The sequence below is a fragment of the Muscardinus avellanarius genome, assembly GCF_963383645.1.
Source record: "Muscardinus avellanarius genome assembly, chromosome: 4".
Classification (NCBI taxonomy): domain Eukaryota; kingdom Metazoa; phylum Chordata; class Mammalia; order Rodentia; family Gliridae; genus Muscardinus; species Muscardinus avellanarius.
Window position 1 is genome coordinate 153,797,504 of NC_137789.1, and position 13,044 is coordinate 153,810,547.

The 13,044-nt window shown below is 44.4% G+C and overlaps 1 protein-coding gene across 1 annotated transcript in view; it reads left to right on the forward strand.

Annotated features, from left to right (window-relative positions):
- Positions 1 to 13,044, forward strand: part of LOC308262468 (scavenger receptor cysteine-rich domain-containing protein DMBT1-like) — a gene marked incomplete at both ends in the record, with an annotated part of 67,097 nt that overhangs the window by 25,087 nt on the left and 28,966 nt on the right. Inside the window, 6 exon segments of the mRNA XM_080694878.1 lie at positions 1,163 to 1,480; positions 4,670 to 4,871; positions 5,680 to 5,897; positions 6,655 to 6,966; positions 8,703 to 8,729; positions 9,625 to 9,778. Of these exon segments, the coding sequence (XP_080551004.1) occupies positions 1,163 to 1,480; positions 4,670 to 4,871; positions 5,680 to 5,897; positions 6,655 to 6,966; positions 8,703 to 8,729; positions 9,625 to 9,778 (1,231 nt within the window).

A 13,044-nucleotide genomic window follows, 5' to 3' on the forward strand; every position in this document is an offset into this window, starting at 1 on the left:
AAAAAAAAAAGGTAGGATATTCTCCTTAATATACAGAAGCTAGGGAGAAAAAGAGTCACAGGAGGAACTCTAGATGAAGAAGGAAAACCCATAGATGAGTAAATGAGGAGACCTAACTGAGGGGGATGATAGGGGAGAAGAGGGAAATTCCCCAATATACATGCTGTACATTCACAAACATATCAAAGTCAATCACTTAACCAAGCAAGAAAAGGAGAGAAAAGGGAGGAAGTGGGGTGGGAATTGGGGAAGGGCTAAATGAGTGATGTTTGGATGTATGCCTCTACCATTTTGTACCCCATTATGATGTATGACCACAGTGCTCCAATAAAAGTAGATAAAGAAAGAAGTAAGTAAGCAAGATTATTTAGGGATACAGATGACAGAGGGTAAAGATAAGGGCCAGGAATAAAAAGGTAGCATCAGAGAGTACCTGGGTGGAAGAGGGGCTGCTGTATAGGGGACGTGATGGACAGCCTCTCTGAGGAGGGGACATGTGCTGAACAACAGTGAAGGGGCACCAGGCAGAGAGGGCAGCAAATGCTGGAACTGCATGAGGAAGGCCAGCCTGGCAGTAAGTGTGCACGGTGAGGGGGCCGTGCCTAAAGTATCTCTAGGATACAGCAGACAATTCTAACTGGCCATAGCTATGTCCCAGAAATAGCCACTGCCAATGGGCTCAATGAAGTCACAGTCACCTTTGTGGTGCAGTGATTTCAAGGGATTGAATCTACACTTATTCAAGACATACACCCCTAAACCAGCCAGGAACCCACTTCTCCTGTAGCTAGTATCTTGAAGAGAAGCACATGGCAAGATGTGTAGCGACCATGATTACTGGGTGCTCTGCTATGTACTGCACATGCATGCCCTTAGCCCTACAGCCCTCTGAGTTAGATGCTGCTGGAGTCCCCAATTTACAGATGAGGAAACTGAGGCCCAGGGAGACAAGGTAATTTGTTAAAGATTAGAAACCTAGGAAGCAGCAGAACTGAGATTCAAACCCAGTTTCTGTTTCATTCTCAAGCCCTTAAACCTATTGTGGAATCAAGATGGCTTTAAGGTTTTGCTCTTGGGTTTGCTTTGGCCAAAGCATGGTAGCTAGAATTCACTTCCCATGTTAAACTTCTGAAACTTAAAAATAAAATTCTCTTCTGTTTAGAGAATGGACCGGAGCTGCGACTGGTGGGTGGCTCCCGACAGTGCTCAGGACGCGTGGAGATCCTCCACCAGGGGACCTGGGGCACTGTCTGTGATGACCTGTGGGATCTGAGTGAAGCTGAGGTCGTGTGCAGGCAGCTGGGGTGTGGACAAGCTGTTGCTGCTCCTGGAAAGGCTTACTTTGGCCCAGGCTCTGGAGACATCCTGCTGGACAACATTCAGTGCTCAGGAAGTGAGGACCATCTTGGCCAGTGCCCCAGCTCCGGCTGGTCAGACCACAACTGTGGCCATCATGAGGATGCTGGAGTTATCTGCTCAGGTAGCCTCTCCTCCCATGGTATGCTCTTTATATGAGAAATCAGTGCCAGAGGCCCTGCACCAAGGAGGGCCAGCGGATCTAAGACAGTGGCCAGCAGACAGACAATGCCGAGAGCCTCACTGTCCTGAAAACAAACACACCAGGGCCCCTCCATTGGCTGGTCCTCTTCTCTGTACCTTCCCCAGGTGTGGAGCTGCTTGCTTAGGTAACACGAAGTCTGCCTACTTGAGACATGCCTGCACTAGGAAACCATCATCTCTTTATCTTCATAGAAATTAACTTAAAGAGTCTCTAAATTTACTCATTTTCCATTCATGCAGATGCTGGCAGCTGGACTGCAGAGGTGATGCCTCCATCCACAGGTAAGGTCCAACACTGTGAATTTCCATCTCTACAGAGTTAGAGAGAAATCTGACCTGTGTCCTGACCTAGACTCTGATGAACAATGGCCAGATTAGTCATTTCCAGTTATAGCTGCACACTACCATCACGCAGGGAGCTTTCAGTAATTCCCAGCACCCTGGCAGTACTCCAGACAGGTCACATCAGCATCTCTGGGGTGGTCCTTGCTTATCATTAATATTTCAATCTCTCCATGTGATTCTAATGTGCAACCAAGGTTGAGAACTGGTAGCTCAGACAAGGAGCTCACAATGTGACAAGGAGTCACATTTCCCAAATGGAATTATATCCTAAACCAGTAGCAGAAAAAGAAGGGCAGGAGGAGAAAAGTTCACCACAGCTGAGATGATTGATAAGGAGGGGAGAAGGTTTGCACCTCAGGGATGTGGGTTAGAAAAAGAAAGCTTCCAAGAAAGCAAAGATGTGTTCTATGTTACACTCATTAACAGACTTCTGGTAAGAAATAGAGCTTAGCTCCCACAACAGACTTTCTGATGATCTCATTTAGAGCAATGACCTTCTCCCACACTCAGGATTCCATCTAAATCCAGTACATGTGTGGTCCTGCCTCTTGCCTTCTCCTGCCTTTAGTGATGGGTGCTCAGATGCCCTCCTCCCTTGCTCCAGCTCCCAGGGTCTGGCTTTGCTCCTCCCTGACACTGCCCAGTGAGTGTTACCACCTTCTGTCCCCTGTGGGGGCTGGGCATCTGGAGGGTACCAGGATCAAGAATGCATACCACACCACGATGTTTCAGGGCCAAGATGGCTGGAAACTGTTCTATCCTGTGTAAACAGCATCGTATTTGTAGAAACTGAGTGGAGGTCTATTGCCTACTCTCATCCAAGTCCTGGGTGCATCCCTGTGTGGAGACCTCTATTTTTTGAGGTGTCCCATTTGCTATGGGACAGAGCGGGGACCCATGAGAAGATGAGACTGATTTCTTCCCCTCTGGCTGAGGCACCACGTTTTCATTTGCACTGCAGATCATATAGCAGCGCTGGAGGACAGGGGGTCAGACGGAACCCCTTTTTGGAGTCTAACAATCAGCTGAGCTCCTGCTGACTCTCTCTAGCTTTCCTCTCCTTCCCATATCCTTACTGCTATTCTAGCCTGGGCCATGGAAGAGGAGGGCTTGGCAGGAGGAGTGAAGTATGGCTTTTATTTCCATCAGCTGGCTCTAAGCTCAAGTTCTCTTGAAGCCTACGGTTTCAGACCTCAGAAGGCCTTTTTCCTTCCCTCTGCTGTGGTATATGTTTTTTTTTTTTTGAAGCAGCATGCATAGCTGGTTGGAGAAGAAAATGGGTCATTGGATAAAAGAAACCATTGTGGGAGGGAGCCATCTGAGCCTGTCAGCATCAGTCCAGTAAAACATTTATGATAGAGAATGAGATACCTACCTAGGCACCAAAAAGAAGGCTTTTGCCATTCATCTATCTGAGGGAAATATTGCACATTAAGCATTTTAACAAAAAAGCTTGCTTCTAAGACCCTGTAGACTGGAGAAAATGCTGCTATCCAGCACTGTCCTTGGCAAAGGACCCTTGGCAGGAAAGTGGACGGCTACACTGCTCTGCCCTCTGCAGTAGAGTTGGCGGATGAGAAAGGCAGTGGGAACAAAGGAATTCCCAAACCATCTGACCTGTCTGTCCCCCCACAAAAGCCTTCAAGTAAAGCTCAAGCAGTTACCAGCGTTCTGAAGAACAGGCTTTCAAAATTGCCCTGACCTCAGCCTCATGATCAATGCCACACAAAGAGCTTTGAGGATATAAAATGTTAAATACTGAAATGTGTGATACCTAGAAATCAAAGCCAACAGGACACATGGAAGGAGGAGAAGGAGATCTTGAACATGCATCCGAGCTCCTCACTGAGGCCCATTTTCATTTAACTGGACCCTTGTCCAGCATTTCCCTCTTCATTCTGGCTCTGAGCGCTCTGGGTTTTGTCCTCTGGGATTCTGCACTTGATAAACGTCTATAGACACAGTGGCATGGTCATAAGCCCAGTGACGGTACTGGGGGTCATTCCTAGTGGCTAGTCAGTCTCAGAACAGGTTGGCTCAGTAGACCCAGCACAGAAATGAACAGAAGTCCTGTAGCTGTACATTGTCTGTGATTTTCTAGTGAATGAGATGGAAAAAGGAGAGAGGGTCCAACCCAGATCAGGCAGAATAGAGAGATGAGCATGTCCACACTGTGTTCAGATTCAAGGGTAGGAATACATTTGTTTTTTTGTACTTAAGTGTAAAATGATTTCTGATGCTCAACTCTCTCCTGATTGTCTTTGCTTTTGATCTTTGCAGCTGCCATTGTTCAAGCCCCTATATCACAAGGTAACACGCACCATTGAAATCTGACTGGTAAAGTATTGCACGGAATCATCTCTATAATTCATAAAAGCAGAATGGATTTCCACCTGTCCTCTCTGCCATGAGGGGAAGGAATGGGTAGGATAGAGCCCTCACAAGTGGGTGGGCCATCCACTCCTGAGCTGAGCTGGTTTTCAGGACAGGAAGCTGGGGAGAACATTGAAGAAGGACAGCCTGGATGCCCCACACATGCCGCACACGTTGTCCAATCCTATTTCTAGCCTTGCCTACAATCAGTTTTAAATTCCTGCCCATCAGTTATGCACCTTTCATCCTCCCTCCCTCATCCTTCCTCAGAGGTACACACATACACCAGCAAAGCCACAGTGACATCCAGACCAGCATAGGCCCTTCCCCTTTGTGATTCTACTGCTGAACCTACTGGAATTCTGGATACTAACACCTAGGTAACTGCCAGAAGCAGGTCTGAAGGTGCCAACCATGGGTCTATCATCTGCCCTCACAGGAAGAAGTAACTCTTGTGGGGGAGAGATCTCAAGCCTTTCAGGCTCCTTCTCCAGTCCGAGGTATCCCGCAAACTACCCCACTGGCATGGAGTGTGTGTGGGTGATACACGTGGCTGAGAAGTTCCATGTAGAACTGATGATCCCAAGCTTGAAGTAAGTAGCTTTGCCTTTCTTCAAAGGCCAGACTAGGCTTTGATCTGAGCTCTCCTCAAAGAGGTAGCCATTCTGTGTGACGCATCCGTTCACATTTTAGGTGAATATTGGTCTTGCCCTCTAAGCTGAGGAAGTCTTGTAGTCATTTAGCTCAACTTTCTATGCAACGAGAGAATAACTCATGGGCATCCAGATACCAGACCATGGAGCCCCAGCTGGGGTGGCCCACATCTGCAAACACTCAGCCAGCTCCATCTGAGACACAAGCTCCCTCCTCCGGCTGCCCCCAGGTCTTTCTTCCTCATTCCCACTGCCCGATGGCTCTCTCTTCAAGAATCGCTTTCATGTCCCTGCCCAGATTTTTCAATTAAACAGTTCACTCATCTTTACCATCATAAAACACTGTGTACTTTTTCTTTCTTCACCCACCACCCATTTTAAAGAGTTCTTCCTATTTTAATGTATATTCATATTGATGTATATGCATTTGTCCCTCAGTATACACAGAGGATTGGTTCCAGGACTGATCCCCAGCTACTAAAAACCACAAGCACCCAAGTCCTCTATATAACATAACAAAGTATTTGCCCAGAACTTACACAGTCCACTTGGATGCTTTAAACCACCTCATATTGCTTATAACACTTACTACTACGCAAATAGTGTGTAAGTAGTAGCTATGTTGTATTATTTAGGAAATGGCAACTCTTAGGAGGTCAAGTGTTTAGTGGGGTGTGGTTAGAAGGAGAGGTCAGGGATGGCCGTGCAGATTTCCTTAGGGAGATTAATACTACTTTCATATTCTCAGACTTGAGGACATCTATGGGTGCCCGTATGACTTTGTCGAAGTGTTCGATGGACAGCAAGCTGCCTCCCTCTCCATGGGCAGATTCTGTTCTGGGGCGGAGCTCAAGTTCCTCTCCTCTTCAAATGTCATGACCATAGTGTTCAGAAGTGATGCCATGATCACCAACACAGGATTTTATGCTCTATACAATGCTGTTCAGCAAGATGAAAAAGAGAGTGGTGGGTATTCTGACTCTTGCCTTGGAGAGAAGTCATAGCTACACAGTGGGCTTTCCCTTTCAGACAGGAGATGCTTCCTAAATCCAACCCTATGAGTCCATCTTGACTGCTGGAGTTTTAAGTGACAGACGTTCACACCAGCACTAACAGACCACAGCCCCCAGTCCTCACCCTGCCCTGCCACCCACTGGCACCATCCTCTGCAGAGCATTTTTGCTAAAGCAATAGATCGTCCAGGCCTCCTATCTTGCATCATTGGCTGTGTGTATTGATAGAGGATCCAAACCAGAACATCCTTCTCCAAGAGAAGGTAAAATGCAATAGGAAAAATAATTCTGGGACAAAAACTGTAAAAAAAAAAAAAAAAACAAAAAAACTACAACTACCAACCCACTTGCTTACAGCTGAATTTAATAAAAAAAACCATGCAGAAAATTTATAGATCTCTTAGATTCAGGGATCATGTGAGAGCTCTCGGTGGTTCATGCTTAGGGTTTCTGTGTAAATTACCTTCCAGCTGGGATGCTTTTGAGAGTTTAAAAGAGACTCTTAAATATTAACAAGCATTAGTTGATCTTTGACAGTCATAAACCAGAACAATCCTAGGACAATCAGGACACAGGGCCACCCTACCTAGGGTCCAACATCTCAGTAGGAAAACACATGCCCAACTGCTGGTGAACATTTCTACCTGTAGAAAGTCGTAGCGTATGGCCGCAGCACTGATATCAGAAACCCTCATTTTCCTATTCTCCAGGTATGTCTCTGCGGCTGGTGAATGGCAGCCACAGATGTGAGGGCCGGGTGGAGGTCTTCTACAATGGTACCTGGGGCACCGTGTGCGATGACAGCTGGGACCTGACAGAAGCCAGGGTGGTGTGCCAGCAGCTTGGGTGTGGCGAGGCCCTCTCGGCCCTGAATCAGAGCTATTTTGATGGAGGCACTGGTCACATCATGCTGGATGGCGTGCAGTGCACAGGGAATGAAGCCAAGGTGTGGCAGTGCACCCACAATGGATGGTTCTCCCACAACTGTGGGCACCATGAGGATGCTGGCGTCATCTGCTCTGGTGAGCACCTGTGGGCACACAGCACACTTCAGAGATAGAGAGCGTCACCCGGCAGCAGCCTCTGGGAAGGGAGACATCAATTTTAGCTAGCAACCAGTGATCAAGGCGGGGCTTCAAACCAGCCTTTTAAGTCAGTCTGCTTCAGAGTTGGTGTTCTTTCTCTTAGATTGTTGCATCTGGAAAATGTTGGAGGTCCCACTTGGAAAGTTGAGGTGATTAAGCAGGGTTATTATCATCAGACCTCCTCTTCCTGCAATGATGCTCCAGGGTATTGGAAATAATCACTCTCCTGAGCAGAAATAGCAGCTGGTGCCCAACACATGCTTAATGCATGCCAAACTCTGTGCTACAATCTGTGTACTCATATTCTCACTTCATTTTACAATCTCTCTAAGAGATGACTAGCATCTGCTCTTTACCAGTGAGGCAGCAAGCATGCATCCAAGATCACATACAGTTCCGTACTCTCTGAGTATTGCCCCACCCAGGGCCAGTTCTAAAGACTGAGCTCGACTCTGTTACAAAAGCTCAGTCAGCCCAATAACTGAAGGAAAGCCGACAAAATCCACATTGCATCCAAGATACCAAGACCAAAGCTTGTTCCCTCACCCAGGGGCCATTGATCTTTTAACCAATTATCATGAGTTTTGATAATGGTTTCCCAACTGCCCAGAATAGAATGTTTGATCCTGAACAAAGTACCTGATTTTTCTTTTGAATTATGTGACCACCTGACTCTTTCTGTCTCTCATTTTCTTCTCATCTTTGAATAGGTATTGATGGCAATCCAAATGGAAGACCAACAGGTACATAGAGCTCAAACAGTTACCAGGTTCCTGATGTATGTGAATCCTGGCTACTGTTTAATTCTGAAGTTGGACACAGTCCAGTTAAATTCTATGTTGCTAATTAATGAGAGCAGTGCAGCCCAATGAGGTAGATGAAATGGTGGGACCAAGGGGCTGCAGAGGATGTCAAAGGAGATAGAAGGGAGAGAGGGTTCAGATTCATCAGAGTTGCAATCTCTCCCCTGGAACTCTCAGTCAGCATCTGCAATGAGGAGAAGACTAACTGCTTGAAGTGGTGATCAGGCTCTGAGATGCTGAAGAGAGCAAGGAATTAGGAATTCTAGGTCATCCCTCACCATTTCTACACACTCAGTTTGCAAAGGTCCAAAGTCTTGAGGAGCCAGAGTCATCTCTGTGCATTTGAAAGCAAATGCCCTTAACTATTTTAAGGAGTATTTTGGATAGAGGTCCTTTCTTATGGCATTATCTCAGTCAACATTCTCACTGCTATAATCCAAGGAAACTGACCACACAACATAGAGAAAGTAAGATTTATTTGCTCATAGATTTGTGGATATCTCAGACTTTCAGTCTATGTCAGGCTGGGTCTGCAGAGCTCAGGGTATGGGGGTGAAAAGCAGAAAGATGGAGAGAACAAGGGCTGTGCTCCCACATCATGGAGGCTGGAAGTAAGAGAGCAAACAAGGAAATTTGAAGACAAATGCACAGTCCCCAAGGCCACACCTCCAGGACCCACCTTCTCCATCCACACCCCATCTGCCTAGATTACCACCCAGTAAACCCATCACAATGGTTTTACATACTGAAGAGATTACAGCCCTCATGGCTTAATCACATCAACTCTGAACATTAATGCATGAGGTCTTCAGGGGGCATCCTATATCTAACCTTAAGAAGTATATTGTTTTTTTCTCTCTGTATTTCCAGAGTCCATGGATGGCAGCCCCTTTACAGGTACTTCAGTTTTACCTAAGCTCTCCATGTGGTCTTATATGTGCTTCATTTTTAATGTCAGTTCTTCCAGTAACTAGACAAATGTTATTTCTTCCTCTGACATGTGAGAAGCTGTTGTACAGAGGGCTTTTAACCAGCTCCATACCAAATCCGATATTTCAGCTGTGTATTAGATACTTTAGTAATCTAGATCTTAATTTCAGCTTGGGTTTGTATATCATTGTGAAAAGATAAACTTTTGCACATTAAAATTTTTAAAGAAATTATTTGAGCAAGTAGAAATTTTGAATTGAGCAGCTCCAAACTGGAGTATTTGGGGACGGAGTGGAAGGCTTTGATAGGGTAGACTCAGAGTCAAAGCAAAGAAAGTATTTGAGGAAGTTGAGCAATGACCATATTGGAATCATTTCAGTGGAAAGTCCCTGTTTAGAGGCTAGTTGACAGTTTTTGATTGATGAGGTTCAACGAGTTGAGTTTTGGTGTATTTATGCAGAAACCCAGAGTACTGATCAGTTTACTGGCCTCTAAATTAAAAAAAAATGTAACTGGAGATCATCTATCATGAGCTTCCTTATAACGTGCTACACTAAGAAGGTTACTTTGGCTTTCATGGTTCTTGTGTGCCTATACCTAGCTGTGTACATGAGTTCCTGCCCTTTTAACCATGTGTACTATCATTTCCTCTTCTCAAAAATGCATATCCAGGAGGATGGTGTTGGGAGCTTAGGGAAGTCTACAAAGCTAGCTTTTTTAGTTCTCAGTGAAGTCAGCCCCAGAACATATTTTTCTAATTCCTGTAACTCCCAATTCTCATTGTACCCCATCTTGACCCACTGAAAACACCAGCAGAAGTCAGTGCCCCCTTCTAATCAGGTTTCTTCACTGTTTCTTACAGATGAAAATTTCCATTGTGGCGGTTTGCTCACAAACAATTCAGGCTCCATCACCAGTCCCTGGTATCCTAAAAAATACCCCACAAATGTAGTCTGTGCCTGGGACATACAAGTGGATACCAGGGCTCACGTCAAGCTTACATTTGAAGTAGTTAAGTGAGTAGATGTTTCCTACTTGGACTTTTTATTGTCTTTACTTAACTTTATTTTTTTTTCTCTCTTTTTTTTATTGGTGCACTGTATTCATACATCATAGTGGGATACAAACTTTTGTAGACATATATGCACACATCACCCAGTCAGCCCCCACCCGATCCCCACCCCATTCTCTCGCATCCCTCCTTCCCATGCTTGGCTTAGTGGTTGACATCTAGTATTATAGCAATTTATCCAAAATTAAAAATGATAATCTCACATAACAGTTTCATTTGTCTGATACCAAGCTTTTGATGACTTAAAGATAACATTTCAATATTTCTTTTTACTTTCTTTCTTACAAGAGAATATTTTTTTTTCTATTTTTTAGGTGAAACTATCATATATTTATATATTTATTTTTCAGAAAAAAATCTATCCTAATATGGAATATGGACTCTAGGTACCCAAAACGACCTTGAAAAAGAACAAAGCTAGAAGATATATATTTTCTGATTTCAAACCATATAAAGCTACAATAATTGAAACAGTGTAGTACTGTTCTAAAGGCAGATATATAAACCATTGTAGTTAAATACAAGCCTAGAGCTAAATTCTTCCCTATATTATCAAGTTATTTTTGACAAGGTTTCAACGAACATTTGGTGGTGGAAATAATAATCTTTTAACTAAATATTGTTGAAAAATAATACTTACATGGAAAAGAATAAAATTGGACCCTTACCTAATCCCATATACAAGTATTAACTCAAAATAGATAAAAGACCTAAATATAAATCTTAAGACTATAAACTTTTAAAAGAAAATCTGGGTCATAAAACCTCACAACATTGAAATTGGCAGTGATTTCTCGGATATGATTTCAATGGCACAGGCAACAGAAGAGTATACAAACTCCCTAAGAAATAAAAAAAAATTGTATATCCAAAGACAATGTAAAAAGAGTTAAAAGTTACTAATAGAATGGGATAAAATATTTCCAAATGCTATATCTGAAGGTATATTAATATTCCAACTAGAAATCCTAAAAATTAACAATAATAAAGGCAAACAATACCATTTAGAGATAGGTAAAAGACTAACATAAATAATGAATCTCCACAGATAACCAATCTTAGTTGTCTGTTGGATGAAAAATCTTGTTTCTTTGGTTCTGGTGTGTGTTACCTATTTCTTCTTTGTAGTTAATCTCTTTGAGTATTTTCTCTAGCGCTGGTTTTGAAGACATAAATTCCTTCAGTTTCTGTTTGTCATGGAAACTTCTTATTTTTCCATCTAATTTGGTAGAAAGTTTTGCTGGATAGAAAATTTTTGGCTGGAAGTTGTTTTCTTTCAGAGTTTGGAATATGTTACTCCAAGCCCTTCTGGCTCTCATGACTTGGTTTGGGAAGTCTGGAGTGATTCTAATTGGTTTGCCTCTGAATGTCACTTGGCCCTTTGTTTTTGTTGCCTTTAAGATTCTCTGCTTGGCTTCCACATTGGTCATTTTGACAGTTATGTGGCGTGGGGATCCTCTTCTCCGATCCTGTCTAAAGGGAGTTCTATAAGTTTCCTGGATCTGTGTATCAACCTCTTGCTCTATGTTTGGAAATTTTTCTGCTATTACTTCCTTGAAGAGATTGTTGATCCCTTTGGTTTCACCTTCTTTTCCCTCCTCTATTCCAATTATTCTTAGGTTAGCTCTCTTAAAAAGGGCCCATATTTCTTCAATGTCAGATTCCTGCTGTTGGATATTTTTTTCTAGATTAGATACTATGCGTTCATTTTTTGAATGATCATCTTCTAAGAGCAAGATTCTATTCTCCATGTGGTCTAATCAGTTGTTTGTGCTTTGAATTGAGGCCTTTACTTCATTAATTGCATCCTTTATCTCTTTTTGGCTCTCTCTGAGTTCTTTTCGAAGCACCTCTATTATTTCTACAGTTATTTTCCTGATTTGATCTTCTAGAAGTCTCTGACTTTCTGTTTTATCGGGTTCTGATGTTGTGGGGTTGTGGGCATTCATTGCTCCAATGTTATTCCTCTTTCCCATGATTTCGGATGTTTGTGCCTTCTCTGGGTTCTTCCCTTGGGTCACTATGACTTCACTTAAGGTGCTCTGGATCTCGAATCTGTAGTATCTCAGACCCCACTACTTCTTTACTGGGTTGTATCACAGAGTCTCCGACCCAGGGAGTCGATAGAGGCTGCTTTAGACTGTGGGGGGTGCCAGGTTGCACGTTCTCCTATGGTGTGATATCTCTGCCACCGCCCCTCCCCCACTGGGTCAAGTCCCAGGGAGTACAGTACTGGGATTTCTCCTCTGTGGCCCGCAATTTGACTCACTGTTCTTGAGTATGCAGATATAGCCGTACTGAACTTGGTGAATTCGGTGCTGCTGCCGCCGGTGGCAATATGGCGCCGCTGCTACGCCCTCGGCTGTGGGGCTGGTGTTTTTCTTCTTGGTTTTGATTTCCACTCTGAATCCCTGCAGCGTGTGCTGAGCTCGGCCACTGGGAGCTTTAGATGCTCTCTGCGCGGAGAAATCCCGCCTGGCTGTTCCGCAGTGGCTCACCTCGGCTTGCTGTAGCCATCCCGTGAATTCACCGGTGCTGCCGGCAGTAAGGTGCTGCTGCCGCGTCTGCCGCGTCCTCGGGCGTGAGGCCGGTTATCTCCTCTGTGGTTCTGTTCTCAGTCTGCTTTCTCTCTGGAGCCTGGTGATTTTTTGTTTCACTGGTGATGGTGTTTTCTGGCTATGAAAGGCGCTGATTTTGTGGTAATGGAGATTGGTTGTTAGCGGGGCTCTTAAGCCCCGCTTTTCTTGGTCGCCATCTTCCCAGAAGTCCTCGACTACAGGCTTTATTAAATTTCCTCTAATTTTACATGTATTAATTTGTGTGTGACTGTGTGTGCGTGTTTCTATGCAACTTTATTCCATGTACAGATTCATGTAAACATTCCCATATTCTGCTACGCCCTCGGCCGTGAGGCTGGCTTATTTCTTCTTGGTTTTGAGTTCCACTCTGAGTGCCTGCAGCATGTGCTGAGCTCAGCCACTGGGAGCTTTAGATGTTCCCTGCGCTGAAAAATCTTGCCTGGCTGTTCTGCAGCGGCTCACCTCGGCTTGCTGTAGCCATCCGGTGAAGTCGCCGCTGCCACTGGCAGTATGGCGCTGCTGCCGCGTCCTCGGGTGTGAGGCCAGTGTATCTCCTCTGTGGCTCTGAGCTCTGTTCTCAGTCCACTTTCTCTCTGGAGCCTGGTGATTTTTTTGTTTCTCTGGTGATGGT